General features: G+C 35.2%; 1 protein-coding gene across 3 annotated transcripts in view; it reads right to left on the minus strand.

Moving 5' to 3' along the window:
- Positions 1-20,327, minus strand: part of SATB1 (SATB homeobox 1) — a 96,639-nt gene that overhangs the window by 37,679 nt on the left and 38,633 nt on the right. For all 3 annotated transcript variants that reach the window (XM_008009249.3, XM_008009248.3, XM_008009253.3), the window contains 3 exons: positions 11,514-11,625; positions 8,795-9,249; positions 996-1,208 (listed from right to left, as the gene is read on the minus strand). In XM_008009249.3, the coding sequence (XP_008007440.1) occupies positions 996-1,208; positions 8,795-9,249; positions 11,514-11,625 (780 nt within the window). The remainder of the gene's footprint in view (positions 1-995; positions 1,209-8,794; positions 9,250-11,513; positions 11,626-20,327) is intronic.

Raw genomic sequence — 20,327 nt, forward strand, 5'->3', positions numbered from 1 at the left:
GCTAACATGGTGAAACCCTGTCTCTACTAAAAATACAAAAAAATTAGCTGGGTGTGGTGGGAGGTGCCTGCGGTCTCAGCTACTTGGGAGGCTGAGGCAGGAGAATGGCGTGAACCTGGGAGGCAGAGCTTGCAGTGAGTGAAGATCACGCCACTGCACTCCAGCCTGGATAACAGAGTGAGACCCCATCTCAAAAAAAAAAAAAAAAGAAAAGAAAAAAAAATTGCTTGTGATTTTTGAGTCTAATACACTAGCAAATTTTTATCTAAGGATTTGTAATGCAAATTGATTTACTGAATTATAACAGTTATGAGGTTACTTTTTAAACTTAGTTTAAAAAACAATACAGATTCACATACCCAAAGTTACCTGGAAGGCAACTTTCTTTCCTAAAACTCCAAAAATTTAAAGAAAGAGAAAACATGCCCATATTTTGGAATATGGATAGAATTCCTTATCAGCCCCATTTAAAGCTGCCTTCAAGGATTTTATTAAACTTAATTATGAAAGATTACAAATGAGATGGTGTGTAATTGGTACCAGCTGCAGTTCGTATTGGAAAGTATAAATACAAATGAAATTATTTATTTTTATTTACTATTCAAATGGCGATTCTAAAACTAGTTGGGAAAAAACTGACTTTATTCTTTTTCTGTTGAGTTTAAAATACTTCTTTACTTAATAACAACAGTAGAGACAAATATCCCATTTAAAGACTACTTTCACCCCCAAATAACCCCAAGAATGAAGGAACACAAAGCAATTTTCTTCCTTCTATCTAATTAGCAGCTTATTGTTTTTATATGAGAATTAATGATTTGGGACCAAATTCTCCTCAAGCAACTATAGGAATTTAAAAACATCTAAATCAATCAATCTATCTATCTATCTATCTATCTATCTATCTATCTATCGAATTTCTTATTGAGATTCTTCCTCAAGCATTAAAAAAAAGTGCTAAACAAAGAAGGGCAAGGAGGCAAAGGAGACTGCACCTGGGGAGGGCGGCTGGGTGGTGTGCTTATCAGGGGGGCGGGACCCATGGCTGAGGCAGCATTCAAGCTCCTTTCCCTTTCGTCCTGGTATATTCGGTCTCTTTCAGCTTCCGGTAACTGCAAGAAATTCTGCATAGCCCGAAGGTTTACCAGCAAAGACTGGGATGCAGTCTTGGGGTCCTCTTCCTTTCGGAGGATTTCTGAAAGCAAGCCCTGCAAGAAATGAAAGGCACAGGGTGAGCCTGCTCCCGTGCTCTGCTTGGCCAGCAGTGATCCTTCCCTTTTCTTCTCCACTCTGTTTAGAAAATGAACCGTCAGAGGCATTAATTCTGCATAGGAATATATTAGTTACAATTGAAGTGGTAGAGAAGAGAGCCTCAATTGTATTCTTAATTTTATTAAGCATCTGCTTTACATATAACATAAACTGAAACTGCCTAATTGGTCTCCTGCCTTTGAGTAGCTTAACTTGCCATGAAATCTTTCACAGAGAGACGATCCAGGGAAGTTAAGAATAAATGAAATCCTCATAATGCAACAGTATTGAACTGTATAGTTCTCAAGCTGCCTAGACAAAGGCAGTGTAATGCCCACAGCCCAATATGTAAAGATACAAAGCCATTCCTAGAGAAGTAGAACTTTCAAAGAAAATACCAGAAAATGAATTTTAACATATTAGAACAAAGGTTATTACTAAAGTATCACCTAAGGTTTATACTGTATTTTCACAGGCAATGTTTAAAATTATTCCTTAAACTCCAACTTATCAAAGTACATGACACTAGATGACCCTTTCAATTTACCATTTACAGAGAACCTCACAAATGATTCTAAATACTACCTTGCTGTATTATACCACTGGGTAACAGGTTTATATTTTGAACTTTAAAAACAAGAGATAAGAATTGAAATATATTAACCACTTTTCAACATTGTGAAAATCCATCATAGCATGCCAAGGAAGAGAGTATCAAATTCTGTAATTATCAAATTTCTTGGGGAATAAAAATTGTTATTAGTGATAGAAGAAATTTATAAACCATTAGAAAACTCTTAAGGTGTCTTTACGCCCTAAATAACAGAACATCAATTTTCAACTAATTTTTTTAACTTTTGGAAGAACTCTTTCAAAAATGGGTGGTTCTCCCCATTGCGTTTATGGGACAATATGAAACAAAAGTATTGGAAAATTTTTTTGTTCATTTAATAAGGGCTAAGCAGCCCTTCTTTCTTTAATCTTATACATGAAATAATGCTTGGAATAGTAAGACATATTTGGTTTCTTCACTTAGCAGAATATCAGCTTCAGAATAAAATTTTGTCAAGATTTCTATAGAAGTTGCAAATCTGCTTTCCAAGATTCTGCAGAAACGGTTAAAGGTATATTGGGGAAAAGAAGGTAACGTGTCATGTCAAAACAATGAAACCCCAAGGTTAAAACATTTGTTTTTTTCATGGTTTATTAGAAGTACAAACCTGGTTTTGTTCCCAGATTTAGAAATAATGTACCATACTGCCTAAATGTAACAGTTGGGTGCAGACAATACAAAAGTACTGATACTTCTTAAAATGATTTATAAGCTGGTATTTAAGAAGAATTTTAAATAGGTGCAGAGCGCTTCAGAGTCCACTTTAAAGTTGTCTCTCACTTAGTCTCTTACAGCTAAAGCCTGGAAATTGGACCTGAACTTTCGGTTTTACCCTAAGAAATGTGACTGAAGAATGAAGGGCACATGTCCTTTTACTTAGGATACTAATGAGTAATGCTGTAACTGTGTCTACACAAGAGCAAAACATCTAGTCAATTTAACTAAAATTCAGTCAAATAGGCAGTCAATCATCCAGCTATTTAATTTGCACAAGGCCAACTAATTAGTTTGACTATATTTCTGTTGTCTCCTATTGAAAGTAAAACATTCAGGTCTCAAAAAAAAAAAGTTTGAAAATAGGTGTAATGAAATAACCCTTGCTCTTTACTCCTCTCCACCAAATGTTATGTCTTAACAAATGTACTTGACAAAGTAATATATTCTCAACTACACAGATATGGATACATGCAAACATCAGTATAAACACAATATGCTACAAATTCCTTGAGCATAATAATCTAATATTCACTTTCATCATCCCAGCACGATGCCTCTCATGTGAAAGTTTGATAAATATCTACTAAATGGACTGATCATGTGTATAAAGACGACAATGGAGAAAACAATCACAAATAGGTGATAGAAACTTAAGAATAAGATGTGTTACCTATAAGTAAATTCTAGTGGTAGTTATTGGCACTCATGTTGGGCCTACAGTGAAAAGTTCTGTGGCATTTTGTGGGATGTTTTTCCCACAAACATAAAATTGTGTAATAATTTTAAAAATTAGGGCAAAAAGATAGTTATAAATATTTAGGATGTTATTTGGGAAGCTTGAAATTAGATACATAAATATCCCAAAAAACAAGTACTATATCACGTATTTCTATCAAAAATATTTCCTGAGGCAGCAGAAATCTATAGTGAGAAAGTCAAATACAGGAAAACATACAAAATAATATTCTTTCTCAGGTCTTGCTAACGTAAGGCTAAGTCATTTCCATATGGTTGAGACTGGAAGATGGTACGTCACCTGGGAGAAAATTTTAAAAGATCTCTACCTATATTTTGATGTTGGTGTGACTTCCTATTTGAGCATACACGTGTTTTTAGGGGCAAAACATTTTACTTCCACTTAATTATTCTACTGGAACAAAGTTTTTTGTTTGTCTGAAATATGATGATGGTATAAAGTGATGTTTCAAGCCCTGAAACACTCAAGGAGCTTTAAAGCAGCCAGTGTAGACAGTCTCAGGTGTTTCAGAAACCTTCGGGGTTTTTTTGGGTTTTTTTTTTTTTTTTTTTTTTTGGCCCAGAGCTTTCAATGAGGGGAGTGCCCCCTGGTGGAAATGCTTGAAAATATTGTCAGAAAACATTTTGATTAGTGATAATTACTTAAAAAAAAAAAGTCACTTTAGAATAATTTTGGATGCAAAATGACTGCTATCAGATCCCAGATATGGGAATGCATGTTTTGGTCCTGTTCTGGTTGTTGTTACTTGAATAGCTGCATTCATATTTATATGCTGAATTCAAGATATATGTGGCCACCAGTTCCCACTTCCTATAATTGAAGATATAGTATAGACTTGCCAAGGTCATTTGTATTAATGCCCCACATAGTGGACGGTAAGAGCAACCTTTTACCAAAAATTTTTCATGCTAAAAAATAGTATGCCAAGGCCATCATGTACCTTACTTATTATGTCACAGAATATGCTGAAACATCAGAACTAAAATATGTCATCAGTATCAAGAATCATTGGTGCTCAATAAATTTGTTGAAGTAAATTAAACAAAATCATTAGTCATTCTTATGTCTGAAAAGAACCTGAGAACCTGTATGTTATGTAGGACGTTACCAGTACCTCATAAATATTAATTTTATTGAAAATCAGAAGCTGCCTTTCATTGGGACTTCACATCTTACCAATAATTAGATGTGAGCTGTATCTATGAAAACATAAAATTATTTTGCATTGTCATTACATAGTGGTTAAGTCAGAGTTCTAATTTTTTCAACTAAAGAATGAATTTACTGCTGAATTCCTAAACCTGTTTTTACATTCCAAAAACAGTTTACAAGTTATTACAAGTAAAATTCATTAGTAGTTGTAAAAGAAAGAAAAAACCTCCAATAAATATTATCAGTATTTCCAAAAGCTAATTATGAATTCTTTAAAACAGCAGATAAGCGAAAGAGACTGCCAATCTGAACAAAAGGCCTGTCTGGCCTCCCGTTTGTCTCCTCTTTGAACATAATCACTGATTCAAATAGATTTTATCAGCTTCATGGAACTTCAAAGCCCTCAGAAAGAAAATATGATTTGATGAAACCTCCCTCCTAAAAAGAAAATACATAGAATATTCTTCAAGGCTACCTGCCTCTATTGTTTGGTGAATTTTTAATCACATGTCCAGGTAAAAGACTATTTTCAAACTCCACCTACTACTATGGACTTATGCCAAGTAAGTTTTAGTAGATACATTTATCTCTGTCATTTGGCAGACCAGAGAACTGTCATGTTTGGGTAATAGCACCTTTTTACCTTTTATTCAATAGTGATATGGATAGTGGACTTTTCTTAAATTACACTGTGAAGAATTATAGAAACACAGTAGCAATTTCTGTTATACTAAAGCAGGCAAATTTCTCTCCATCACGTAATTTACAGAACTCAAATTTAATAAAACATTACATGATGGCCCATTACTGTTATCAGTTTTGAATAATCCATCTTCATTCTTTATTTTACTGGAAAATAAAGTGTGCCAAAGACAAGAGGAGGGGGAAGAAAAAGGAGAAAAAAGCCACAGAGTGGGATCAGAGTTAAACTCTCGATTTTATTCTTTCAAAAAATCAAAGGATATTAAAGAAGGTATTCACATGTGTCAGAACCATTAAATAGCAATAAGATAGAGAAGTGAATTGAAAAGTATAAATCTAGATGCTTTGGCAATTACTTTTAGCCATAGGTTTCCATTAAAAAGACATCAAAATAGACATAACTGAATGAATGACATATGCGAAAAGCTGATATCTTCAACAGCAATTAAAGAACATATGCCCATCAATTCAGAAGGGGAAAAATTCCTTAAAACAAGTAGTTATATAGGTTTACCATAAATTTTCAGAAAAGGTAGGCTTAAAAATATAGCCATGCGTGAAAGTCTTAAGAGAGGGTCATGTGTTAATATAGGGAACCCTATTAAGATGATGAGAAAATTCTCAAGAGTTAAAACATAAGACCCAGGATTTTAAAGTTATAGAGCTGTCAATGACTAAAATAATCCTCAATTCATAAAAGTGTTATCTATCATATTAAGGTCTTAATGTTGTTTTTAAGGAACAGTGTTTTTATCTGACCCTATCATATAACTTTGTATTTGTATGTACATATTTTAATTTTTTAAAAGTCGGAGTTGGATTTGCACATTGTACTATGTGCACACAAATGTGTGATGTGCAATTTAACTCTGCAGAGCTCCTTGTCTATACATATGCATTAGCGTGTGTATTTTCGTACTCCACACTCACACCATACCCTCACTCTGCACCTGCTTTTATTGAAATGCATACACTTTGAAATAAACACACTACATCCAGTCGTACGAATGCATAATCATTAAAAAATAAATGCAGCTGTGTATGTATGTGTGGTTTTTAAGAATGACCAATGAAAATACATTCATGCCTGCATGTGCAAAAGCTAGTTCTCAAGGAATTAATATTGAAATATATATAAAAATTTCCTCTTAAGTCAAACATCTTCAATATGGCCCTGTATCTACTTTGACTGAAGTGTATCAATTATCAATATAAAGCTTTAAAACCTCCTTCATAATCCAGGGCACTAAATATTTTTTTGGTAATGACTTCTTTTTCTAAATTGGCTATTATTAATAAGGAGGTATCTGTAATCAAGCTATACAAGGTTTTCATTCTCCTCTCACTCTCAGAAAAATAGTCACTGTTTTTATTAACCACAGAGATGATTACCTTTCCAAAGAGATTAACATGGTATAAAAGAGAAAATTTTGCCTTTCTTCCAGTAACAAATCCTGTAGATATTGTAGAATTTGTCCTTTTAAGGACCAAAGGCAGAAGAAATGGCCAACTCCTCATAGTAATGGCTATAACATCATAAACCCAAGAAAAGAAAAGCTGTAATGATGGGTGGCAACTTTATCCTCACTTCTCTGAGTTCTACTATCTTAGCATTCTTCACTATATAAAGGACACTTAGTGCTTTAAGAAATAACTATTTGCTCAATTTTTAAGACACCAGTAACTATATATATAAACACATATCCATATATATACACACACATATACACACACATACATATACACACACACACATATATATATAATTTGTGTCTATGTCACGATGTCTTTGTGGGTTTTTAACTCAATTCAAAAAAGCATTATTGAACTGTTATGGAGAGACCTACTTTTTTTGGCCTAGTATGGAGAATTATTAGTACTTACAATATTTACTAAAATAAAGAATGCTACCAGAAACAGGAATACTTAGAGGGTTGACTTTTCATTCATTTTCAATAATTATCGCCCAACTGAATACAGGTGTCATACTAATTTTACCAGCTAATAATGAACACAGTTTTTTAAGGTGTAAAGATATGGAACTAGGTAAAACCACACAACTTTAACCTGAGACATAGCCTTGTGCAACTGCCCTTTTAAAAATAGACAAACATACCAAAAAAAAAAAAAAAAAAAAGATGAATCAACTGAAAACAAACACTGAATTAGAGGCTTTGTCAGGTCTCCTAACTCCCCATCTAGTTAAGGCAAGCCAAAAATAAGTCACAGCTGGGATTCTCCTAGGTATGGAAACTCTGCCAACTAGGAATTAATACTAGATTATTTCTGTACCAGAATTTTATTCTTATAATCATAATCACATAATAAACAAAATAACTTAAATATGAAAGGAAAATGGGAGTCAGGCCAAAAAATAAGATAAATTGACAAAAGAAAGAACAGCGGTAAAACAAAAAAGTTGAAAAGGCATAATGTCCTCATTCTAATTAAAGTTACGTGGTTTTTCATTTTTTTTTTGTTTGTTTTGGTTTGGTGTTTTGTTTTGTTTTGTTTTAGTGTACCTGGGCCAAAAATAAACACCATATATATAATGTATCATACTAGTTTCAAAACAAAGAAAAAAATTATTCACAGTTCAATAGAATGCGTTTAGGGCTTCTCAAATATCTTTATCTTGTCACTTCTCATATACATCACTTTTTTCCCATGACCCTCTTAAACACCTTCCACGCTGATAGACAGTATCTTCACAGGAATTGGGCCAGGAAGACAAAGTTGTGCGTATTAGGGGTATCAATAAGCAGGCAGTGAGATCTCTACAAATGGGTCTGCAAACTAAGGCCTGCCAGCCACACTTACTCCACGGCCTGTTTTGTAAATAGTTTTACCGAGATACTACCATACCCGGTGCCATTCATTTATTGTCTGTGGCTGCTTTGTTACTCTACAGTGTAACTGAGATTTTATGTGCTTCAAAACCTAAAATATTTACTATCTGGTCGATAACAGAATAAAGTTTGCTGATGCCTGGTCTAGACAATGAAGTTTGAAGACAACAGCATGATGGAGAGCACAAAGCTTACCAACGTATTATGTTAATACATCATATAATATTTTTTCAAAATGGCTGCTTAGAATTAAGTGGATTATTGCTTCCAAGGTGTTAACAACGATGACGACGACGATGACAACACTGCTGTGGAACTTTAACAGGGAATATTTATATACCTAAGTTTGATATGGGCAGTAACATAACATACATGGGAAAGACGATAGGCTAGAAGCCTGTAATCCTGCCAATGGCCTTGACCGAGTCATGAAACTTTTCTTATCTACTATAGTTTAAGATTCCATTATATAAAAGCACAAGTAATGCCAGTTTAAAACATGTTTGACATTTAATTAGTCTTTCAAAGTCCCTGAATTGGGATCAATCTGCTCATAGGTTTCCCTTGATTCAGAAGTGTATCTAGGAAAAGGTGTGATAAAATTGAGGCTCCACCAGGAATAGGTAATATGATCACATGGAGAGAGAGAGAAAATGTTAGTACAGAAGTAAAAGAATAAACTTCAGTTATAGATGGGACTAAAGAGAGAGAAAAGAGGAGACAACACAGAACCATTTACCAAACACAACTGACCTGAGTTCTGTTAAAAGCCACACGTGCAAATACTGCCTGGGAGATTCCTGCTCGTTTCAGTTCATCGCGTACCCACTGGTAGATTTCGGAAGACACCTCTGTGTTGGTCGAAACCTGTTGCTCCAAAGGCTTATTCATAGATCTACTGACAGGGGGAGGGTGGTTCAAGTATTGTTGGTTTAAGGACTGCTGGGCTAAAAGTCTATTCACTGCATACTGCTGGTTCAGCAGCTGAGCCATCACCAGCTGCTGGTTGACCAACTGAGGACTGATAGGCGTTGATACGAGCCCAGGGTGCAGGTTTGGAAGAGGGGTCCGGACAGAGGGCTGGCTGCCATGGGAGAGCTGCGCAGGGGATGGAGGCTGCTCGGCTGTGTTCCCTGGAACTGGTTGCTGTCCAAAATTGACATGATTGGCGCCTTGCTGGGATAGCTCAGAAAGACTATCCATTTCAACTAAAGTGGACAAAAAGTAAAATCACATTTAGCCAGCAATGATTAGCATTGATAAAGATTTCTAATCATTTCCTAAATTGAAAAAGGGCAGGCACAGGGCACACCCCAAATCCAAAAAAACCAAGAAAATTTCAAGTTGCAACTTACCAGGCTGTGTTTTTGCTCTCCTTTTCTGAATTATTCTACAAACTTTGGAAGTGGGACAGCACTCCTAATCTCATTTTTAAAAAGTGGTTTAGATTTAAGGCATAAAATCAATTATATCCAAATTCTTTCCGACTAGTTGTTCACTCTCACTTATTACCCCAAGAAGGCTTATAAGCAACATTTTTTTAAAAATGGCTTCTAAAAGAATGTCATTTGCTTAATGACAACTAAAAACAGTGAACTGAGAAAATAAACTTACAGTAAGCGACTAAAAATTTTACAAATATATTCTCATGGTGTTCGTTAACTTTAGTACTCTAGGAAAAAAGTGTAGAAGAAAAAATATGACGTAAAATATTACCTACTTTCAATTTTTACCTAGCAGTGAATAGAAGTAGTTAATGTAATAAATAAAAACGGGCATAATAGTAAGTGCATATTGAATGCTTGCTGAATATCGTATATGGCTTGTTTCATTTTAATTCTAACCATCATGGGCAGTAGGTATATCTGGAAATACTTTTTAGAATAAAGCAAGTGATTTATTGTATATCAAGCCAGCATACCCAGTGTTGCTAAGATCCAAATGTTTTTCTTCAGGAAGCTATGGCCATCACCAGATGCTAAAGACAATCTTGCAGGGAATCGTTCTGGTACAATGGTGATGCTGTCATGATTTTGCAATTTATTCCCACCTACCCAGGATGAATGCTTCTCCCTTGGCTAGGTTCCTCATATGGATTGGCTGAGCATCATCTCTAAGTGTGTAAATGCTTTTCTGTACGAGGAGGAGACTGGTTCGATGCTCTTGGCTAGAAGGGCTGAGCATGAAGCTGTACGTAAACAGGAGTTTCCAAATTGTACACAGACTTCCCATGTATAGACTCTAGTTTGATTTTAATCATCAATTCTCTTTTCATTAAATATGCAGGTTTTACATTTAGAGGAACTTTATCATAGTGCTATAGCTCCTGATATATGCAAAATATAACTAAGAATTAGGGAAGAAACCTTCAGTTTCTACCAGTGATATCAGCCCAAGTGGGCCATTCACAGAGAGTAGTAATTCAAGCAATTATTCCAAAAATGATGCATTGTCTTCATTACAGCCTTAAGCTATAAAAGGCAAAGAATCCATTTTGGTAGATGGATGGCTTTTCTTCAAATATTAAGAGCTAAAACATGCTCAAAATTTGGGTTTCTTATTGCTTAAAAAATTTTTAGAAAAAAAGTTATTAAATGAATGTAAAGAAATAAACAGAAATAGATTTAAAACAGGACATAATGCCCATTCCTGTATTATTTTAAAATATATGTTTTGGAGGGTACAAGTAGGTGAAAGAGAATATTAATAAACATTAAAACATTAACCTTAATCACAGTGTTTGCTTTTGTGAACGTTCACAAACTCAACAGGGAGAAAATGCCATCATCTAAATGCTTAGGTACCATACACAACTTTTATCTGTCATTTTACACTGCAGATAATTTTAGTGTACTTCTTGCATAACAAATATTCACCTAAAGTTATGTGTTAAGACAGAATGCTCTCTTGGAACTAAGTTTAGAAATGATGCAATAATTGCTCTGGTATGAATGGTAAAGCAGTACGCTTATCAAAGTGCCCATCCATGGGGGCTGGGGGGTTAGAGCTATAAAAATCACTTGATCTCTATTGTGGAAACTATAAATATAGTTTAATTTAAGAAGTTTAATTTCCTTAAAAATTGGGTGCAAAAGTAGGGACTTTCTCATTCAACCAGACAAAAACAAAAAAACCTAAAAGCATGACTTATCACTGAAAGAAATCACAGGTAATATTAGTTATTCAAGGCCTGGTTAGGTCTTCACTGAGATGTTAAAAAATGACAGCTCCCCTCCTAACGCCTCGATTTTCTGCATGTCTGACAACCAAGTCAGTTTGGCTGATTTAAACACAAACATTTATTGAATTTAATTATCTCATTATACTCATACCCACTTCCCACCCCCAAAGAAACATTCTAAATTGATCTCTAATTGGGCAATCAAAAGACCTGGCTTTAGATGTGACTTTGATAAACCCCCAAATGACACGTAATGGTATGTAGCCACTGCTGCAACGTTTTTTTGCTTACCCATCATATCTTTTGTCTTCTTGAAATGTTTGTACCACCTTCCAAATTCTTGACATTTTGCTGCTGAGACATTTGCATAGTAAGTACTGTTCACAATGGAAGAAATCATACTCTGCATGAAGAAGGGGGGAGAACATTTGTAATACACAGCGGCACAAGATGGAACACAGAAATGATCTCAATTGTGGCAACTGTATTTTTTTTAATCAACTGAGTACCAACACATTTTGGTTTCACACTTTAGCCTAAAGCTTCGACTTCTTAAAATTCATTAAGTAGATCATCAAATGCTTATTTAAGTAGAAAGCAACAGCCCACTGAGACCAGTATAGAGCTATCAAACCCACAGACTTTGCTTTAGCATTTACTGAATCTCCATCAATGTCATCCATTCCTAGGCTGTCAAACTTCCACTGGTCCCAGTAAATCCAAACACGTGAAGATGACTTTATAATTGTGATTCATAAATATATGTGACTTTGTGATTTTTTGACTGGACTCTACATCCTTTCTACTCAAAGTATAGACCAGGGACCAGCAATATGGGCATCACTTGGAAGCTTGTTAGAAATGCAGAATCTTGGGCCCTACCCTAGACCAGTGCACTCAGCACCTGCATTTTACCAAGGTCCCCAGGGGATTCGCATGTATATTAAAATTTGAGAAACAGCACTTGCGCTTTCCACTCTATTATTTGGATTTAAAGTGGAGGTGCATTAACACTGATCAAAGGTTAACTGATCGTCTTTGAGAAGAAACAAACTATTCACAGAGATCCTTTATCAAGAGAAAAACATTCTGCAATCTTATTACTGGCTTCATGAATAGTAAAGCTTAAGTTCTGAATCTCAAACTGATTATAAAAATTTTAAATTTATACCTTTCATGCTTCTCAATTTCTCAAGGATACCACAAAACCATGACCTACGGTGACTTTTCTTTATCCTGCTTTTAATAAATGCCCTGAAAACAGTGTCAGCTCTTTAACACACAAAAATGAAGAAAGACATGATTTTAATGTATTACTAAGTAGGGGTTTTTTTAAAAAATGAAGAAAAACATGATTTTAATGTATTACTAGGAGGATTTTTTAAAAAATCATTTTCAATCTTCCCAGCAAATTTTGGTTATGTTAATTTCAATGACTAAATTCATGGTCCATTTTAACCCGTTACCCATATTCTCTAGTAACAGCTAACTTAACTCCCTACCGAGTCTTAGGAGTAAGATTTTGCAGCACCAATCTATCCCTCAACCCTATTTGCAGAAACAGAACTCACATTTTAGACATCAGTTGGTCTATTGTGAAATAGTTTATAGAAGGCAGCACTGTTCAAAAGGCAGTGAGCAACCAGAAAAGCCAGTTTGGGGACAAAAGTATTTTTACATAATTATCTTCTTTAAGTTACCTCTAATGTAAAGCTCTTTCGGTTATTATTCATTCTCCTGACATCCACCATCAGTGTTAATTCTGTAGCATGCACACATTTCCGGAATATGTAAATTTGGGGGATCTCTAAAGAACTTCCAGTGAAGGATAAGCTGGAGTCGCATTATTTATGTAAAACACAGCTATCTTTCCTAAGAGGCACTGTGATATCTTTTTTTTTTTTTTTTTGACACTTTCTACTTTATAGTCATTTTCACATTTTATATCTCTAAAAAGACATTCTTAATGTGTTCATGATGCTCTGCCATTAATCCAATAGCTTGCAATTTCACTAAGAGCCTCCCACAGTCCACAGTGTAAAAAGACACTTAGCAAAGTTGCCAAAACCAGAGCCAGAAGATTACCTGATCTGTCAGCTTCAATCTCACTTACTCTCTTGTAATAAGGGATCAATAAAGTCAGACACTAATAAAAACTATTGAGATCGCTGATGGATAATGGTGATTCTTCTGCAAATGGATGACAGTTGATGTTCTTCCACTCTGGTCCAATTTTTAAAAAAATTATTACTCTTTATCTAGATATTCTGGCAGTTTCTTAAATGTTAATATAATAATACACATAAGTTTTAGATGTGGTTTATGTTTTACTTTTTAGAAGTGTATAGAATATCCAAATTTTGCTGAGGTTTTTGAAAAACATCCAGTCTACTTCAGTTTGCCAACAGTTCTATATATGAAATTTGCTCTTTGCTGCACACCTACTATATGCCTGGCTGGTACTAAGGATGCAAAGATGGCAGAGGCATCTGCCTACAAAGATGAGGCACCTGTCATCCAAAGATGGCAGACAGCCTCTGCCTACAAGAAGTTTACTATCCATTAAGAACACAGATATGTAAATAGATCATCTCAATTTAATGTGATTTGTATATCAACAGTGGAAAATGTAGGGGATGATGGAAGGAAGAAGAATCCATGGTGTGTGTGTGAAAAAATGTCTTAAATATTATAAAACTAGACCCTATATGTAATAGTGCTATACAGTTTATTATTATCCATACATGGAAAATAATATCCATATATGGATCATCGTCAAAACTTCCCCCTACCCTACTTAACCCTAAATTGGTAGGTTCTGGGCTTAAGTGCTTTTCTGTCACATGGTGTATGCTTAGGAAACTCTGATTAATGTAAATAATAGCCTAAGCAAGACTTAAATCAAAAAGCTAATTCATAACTAATAATGCATGACAAAGCAACTTTTTGGATTCCCTATCTTTCTGTGCTTTTGAGTGACTAGGAAATATTTCCTAATTCAGGCAATTTGGAGTCATGTCTGATTTTATTGGACAATATGCAATAATCTGTCCAATTAGATTGCTCATATAGTCACTTTATGAGGAGTATGTGTGGGCGTGTGTCTGTGTGTGTGTGTTTCAGGTGGTAAAATTCCTACTAAAGGCTTAGGCATAGCATTGGAATAGACCAGTCAGCCGGTTTCAATGGCAGGAAAGAGACTGCAGAATTTTGTGGTGCACATGGCATTTGAAAAATCATATTCAATAGTGTAATCTTAAATTTAGAATATCAGGGAAAAAACACTTATTGTTTTGATAACACAAATAAAAGAAAGTCATGATTGGTAATATTTTCCTAGGTGGTGGGACGTACAGATAGTAGGCCAAGTTCCACATCAGAAAGGCTTGGGACTCCTACATCACTTAAAAGGAGATACTGGTTTAAAAAGACTGCACTAAGCTGTGAGTTCACACAGGTCTGGGGCACCATATTATTTTCTAGCTCAATGCCTGGCACATAATAAAATAAACACTAAATGTTCATCTGACAAAACAGAACAGAAATAAACACACATTCAAGTGAGGATGTGTCACACACTGGTAGCATGACCTTGGGTCAAACAGTTGACCATTCCATCACAATTTCCCATGCTAAATGGGAATGGTAATAGCATACACCTCATGGAGTTGTTCTGAGAATCCATCCATTCAGGAATTTTTAAAATTCATTTAGCATATACTTATATTCTACCATGTGCCAAGCACTGGGCAACTCACTAGGAAAATGACTTGAAGAGACATACTATCTGCCCTTGGACAGACAATAAATAATAGATGTGATACAATTAGCACAGAGCCTGTAACATATTATGTATAAACTGAAGAGATATTAATTACTATGACAACCCTCTGCCGCCTCCTCATCGCTGGGCTTTCATTATATGATCACATTTCACATCAGGTGACTATGCTTTAAATATCAAAGGAGTATCAGATAAAAGTTTCAAATGACATACAGTATTTTGAGTCTTTTTAATGTAGAATAAAGCATACTGATTAAATTATTAAGTTCCAAGTTGGGTCAAGGAATAGTAAGGGAGAACACCAAAGGGAAATATTTCATTTCTTCTCATACTCCAATTTGGTGGTGTTTTCTGAAGCTGGCCTATATCTGGTAGAAAGCATCAAGAAGGCATACCACTCCTCTGGCTTGGATGCATGACCCATGCCCTCTTCCATCTCTAGCTAACAGCTGCTCATCCTTCAGGATACATCCTGGGCATCCTTGCTTCCATGAGGCCTTTCCTAACTTCCCAAACCTCCTGCACTAGAGCACTCATCCTGCTGTTTATTTTGCACTGGACTGTGGGCCTTAGGTCTCATCTCAATACATTCTGGATTCATCAGAGGGCTGGACACAAACTAGGTGATCAATAAAAAGGGTCACTGAAACAAGCCACCAGAAATCCTCTTTCCCTTTTTTCTTCCCCTTAAAGGTCAAAGATAATGGCAGCTGAACTGTGACACGAATCTTTCAAATCCATCGCTTTGGCTGTCGTGATAGAAATCATAGTTTCAAGAACCTTTGTTCACTAATTTGCAAGAGATCCCTTCCCAGGTTTTTCAAAATACATCCACACAGATGTCTCGGAAGTTGCAGTGCTCGGTGGTTATGTTATTCCAGTTCTCTCTCAGTGTCTATTTATATGAGCTATCCAAAGCACTTTGAAAAAGACACAACTTGTATGGCAAGTTTCCTATTCAGTGGCTGGTCTGTATAAAACATCAATGTTCACAGAACAAAATAAACCAACCGACAAAACTCAGTCGGTTGAAATCCCAAGTTCAAATGCTACACGGTGTACCAACCAATAAACAGGTCACAGTTTCCAGTGTTGGGAAATACAATTTCAAAGTCGGCAGAAATTGGCTGTGGGTCTCATAACCCCAGTGTGACACAATATTCTCGTCCTAGGAGCCAAGTTGTAAGCTTTTCTAAGATCCATAAAGCACATGTCTACTCCCTATGAGGAGCTTCGGTTCTTTCTGAGAGTCTGCTGAAGTTCCGATCTGAAAGAATGCCATCTTCACAGAAACCCCAGTACTCTAGAATGATACCATCTGCCACAGGCTGAGCTTCCTTTTCAGCCAAATACATTATTTATAACCTTTCTAATTGTGAAAAGGTAAGGGTGGAATTTTTCTAAAGCCTAACTTAAAGATAGATAGAACATTCTGAACCTTTGCTCTAAAATACTCTAGCTCTTTCAAATTTGAAAAACAAAAACCACAAGGAATCGGTTGAGGTTACATAATTTTTCAAAAAATTATATTCTTTTAAACCCCTGCTACAATATCATATGTACTGTAGTTATATATTTTTAACACGTTTAAAAAATGAAGGAAGATTGTTTTATTTTTTTACTTGTTCATCTTAGTAGCCAACGAAGGAGTTTTGAGAGAGGTGAGCCCTTCTCAAAAAAAGATTCATCAGCTGGGGAAAGGCAGTGATCTGATTACCCTTAAAATTGCTTTGTTGTGCCTTTAACAACAACCAAAAAAAACCACCCCAAAACAATGCTAATCAGGTTATTCAATCATTTAAACCAAAACTGTTCATGCTTTTCTGCCAAATCAACCAACCACAGCAAAATCTGTTATCTCTGATTGCTCAGCTTCCAGTCAAAAAACAGTTAACCCCCACTATACCAAAAGTTTTCCAAAATACCCTCAGAGCTCTGCATGCTCATAGAAAATAAAGAGAAAACCATGTCAGCTTTAAAGGGTAATTGTTGTACCGTATTTGCATATTACAATATACCCTAATAAACTAAACAGCCTGTACAGGAAGCCAGCAGCTTCCTAGTATTTCATATGATCTACATACTTGCTTTTTGTGCACTACTTTAAAAAAAAAAAAAACCCAGGACTGTGATATCATGATCAAAACTTACCAAGGACTAGCTGATGGCTTAGCTGAGGTGGGGAGGAGGTAGCAAAAGCATCTACAAAATGGTGGTTCACCCATGTTTAAAGCTTTCAGGCTCCATCAGCAGAGAGGGCAAGGGCTACAACATCTTATTTACACAATTATCTAAATACGATTAAACAGCTGATGGACAAATATTAAACTGGAAAATGTATAGTCATTTTAGCTTAATGTAATCCTCTTTCTGTAAACACCCAAGATGATTTTTTTCAACCAGAACAGTCCTGACATCTCATAAGCCTAAGGGTGAATAGCAAGAGATTGTTTTTGATAGTTATAAATATTCAAAAGACATGCAGACCATCTGCTTTCATAATACAGGTAAAGCAAGACTGAAATGGTGACTGCTGTATAAAAATGATTCTTTTAACAAAGTCTTCCTCTCCTCGAAAACTATAAAGACAGATGTCAAAAACTGTTTACACAGAGCAATCAGGAGCGTGCAAAATGTAATATTCCTTTTACACACAGTGCTTGCTAAAGAGATTTTTTTTTCTTTTTCTTCCCATCTGTGTGTTGCAACACATTTCTACAAGTTAAAAACATTTTTTTCAAACAGAGATCTCATGAATACCCAAAAACATGCTATCTGGTTTCTGAATGCTAATTAATTTCAACTAAGGAATCTGAATATCTTTTTTCTGTAGGAAGGAATGTATGTTTTGAATTGGAATACTCTAGAGAGACAGCAAGGGAAATAATCTTGCACAGGTTTTATTCTATAAGGAGAATTTCATGGTTCTACCTTGTTTATAATACGTATCTGTTATGTCCGTGCTTTAAATGAAAGCACATCATTCCTAATGTCTTTGGTACAAAGTCTAAAATAATTGTTTTCTGAAATAAATGGCTGCACAATGCAAAATGTGTCTTTAAAAAACCTTTAACTTCTCAGTCTGTGCATGGTGATGTGTAAAGCCCTATAGTTAATTTTCAGGGATGGGACACTAATCTTGACAGTAACCTTTTAATGTATCGTATTAATGGCGCAAAGGCATTAAGCACCTTTTTGTAATTTTCAATAAAATGAGCATTTACTGAACACTCTGTCAAACTACTGGCTTTTATTATTTTATATTTTTATTTTTTGAGACGTGCAACTTCATACATTCTAATCTCCCACCCTTTTGTGCATGTCCTGACTACCTATGGCCTGATTTTTTACAGCAGCTTTTTATCTGGCCGTGGAAAATTCAAAGGTCAAACTTTAACTTCACATCAACTCCACATTCAAATACAATTTTCACAAGAATTCCTCGTAAATGAGGTTTTCTTTTAATCTCAAAGGACACCAAATACTACAAACAAGCTCTAAGAGGCATCGTATGAGATATGATATATTGACAAGAAATGAATTTGTTGAAAATTAACAGGTAGCTCCCATCTGGTATTTTGGGGGTGGGAAGGACGGGAAATGGGCTTCAGTTTATGAGAGCGAATGGCAGGATTTCTAAGTGTAATATTCTGTTTGTGCTTGTTAGCTTCTGTTTCCCAAATCTTTCCCTCTGGATCCTCTATTGCTTTCTAAGCTATTCTCTTGGGAGATACAACTGGGGCATATTTGGAATCTCAATTTGTTGAGAAGAGACTAATCACTTCTAAATTTTACTTAAACTCCAGTTGTCATAGTTATGGCTCTTGCCATCTTGATCAATCCTAGTGCCTGAAAATGGCATTTTCATACAAAGTAACCCTGGCACATTGCTAAAATTGGAAACTCAGTACAAAGCTCCAAAGGAATACAAAAGGAAGCACAAAGAGAACACATCCAATTCTATTTTAATTTTCCTACTATATTTCCTAAAGATGAAAATATGATCATATCAAAGCACAGAAATTTTATTGATTTAAATACTCGATTCATAACTTTTAAAGAAAATGTTGGTTCACAGTTTACATGGCTCTTCCCATAAAGTAACTTATATATGCCCAGATAATATGTTCTGACCAGATTCTCTATTCTGCCCTTTTGTATAAGTACGTAGCCAGACCTTTCTTATCACACTGAAACCTTACTCAAACCAAATGAATATATTGGTAAATAGTTTAAACTATAAAATATTTTTAAAAGGTATATTAAGTGCATGTAAAATTCCAAATTAACTGCACACAGGAGCTGTAACAGGAAGGGAACTGAACTAGATAATCTCCAACGTCTCCTCTTAACAGCTTTAAAAGTCTATGAAATCTGTATGTCTTCTCAAACAGAGGGACTAAAGAAGATTCAATTGTAACACACATTATTCATTCTCAGGTACTCACTGTGCAAATGTCTCCAACTAGAGTCTTATTTTTTAGGAAGGTTACGGCCCCACTGGCATCCTGCTTATGACTATTTAAAATATACTCATTATTAAGTTAAATATTATGTTATATCCAAATAGAATTTTCACAAGTTTTTCATTAGATAAATATGAATCCAAAGAGTTTTGATTTTATTGCAAAAACTGTTTCCTGATTCTGAATCTTAGGCACTACAGTATACCAATGTACCCGTTTGAGAAATCTCTTTCTCTGATGCCCTTGTGTGGTCAAATCGCTCATCCTCTCTAGAGATTAAAATGTCTAGTAACTGTACTTAGAAATAGAAGAAAAAAAGATACCAAATTCGTGTTAAATTCCAGAGGTCCTAAATAGAACTTTTTTTAAAAAACAAACAAACAAAAAAACCTTAAACCACAGAGCGAAAACAAGAACTAAAGTACTTCGAGCAATTCATTTTCCAAAAGTAAATATTAGAATTAGGTTCTGTAACTCTTCACAGGAGACTTTATATTACCTCTTTGCATTCCTTCTGTACATGAGCATATTAGATTTTTAAGCCATACTGCCTAAAAATTGGGGGTAAAATATCTCCTGGCTTTTAGCTATTTATGGGGTCACAGAACTAACTTTGGAAATTACATAAAACCCATGAAAGCTGTCCCCCGTGCATTCCCAAAACTGGCTTATAATTTCAGGGTCTGCATAAAGCCTTGGAGCAGATTGTGGGGTCCATGGACCTCACTCAGATCTGATCCAAGACTTCACAGATGACTGAGGGCTAAACCACAGCTTTGATTTCTGTGTTTTATTCATCGTTGTTAGCTTTTAGATAAGACTTCCCATGTCTACCAGATAAATATAAACCAATGT

Source organism: Chlorocebus sabaeus, chromosome 15 (assembly GCF_047675955.1).
Source record: "Chlorocebus sabaeus isolate Y175 chromosome 15, mChlSab1.0.hap1, whole genome shotgun sequence".
In the NCBI taxonomy this organism is placed as follows: Eukaryota; Metazoa; Chordata; class Mammalia; order Primates; family Cercopithecidae; genus Chlorocebus; species Chlorocebus sabaeus.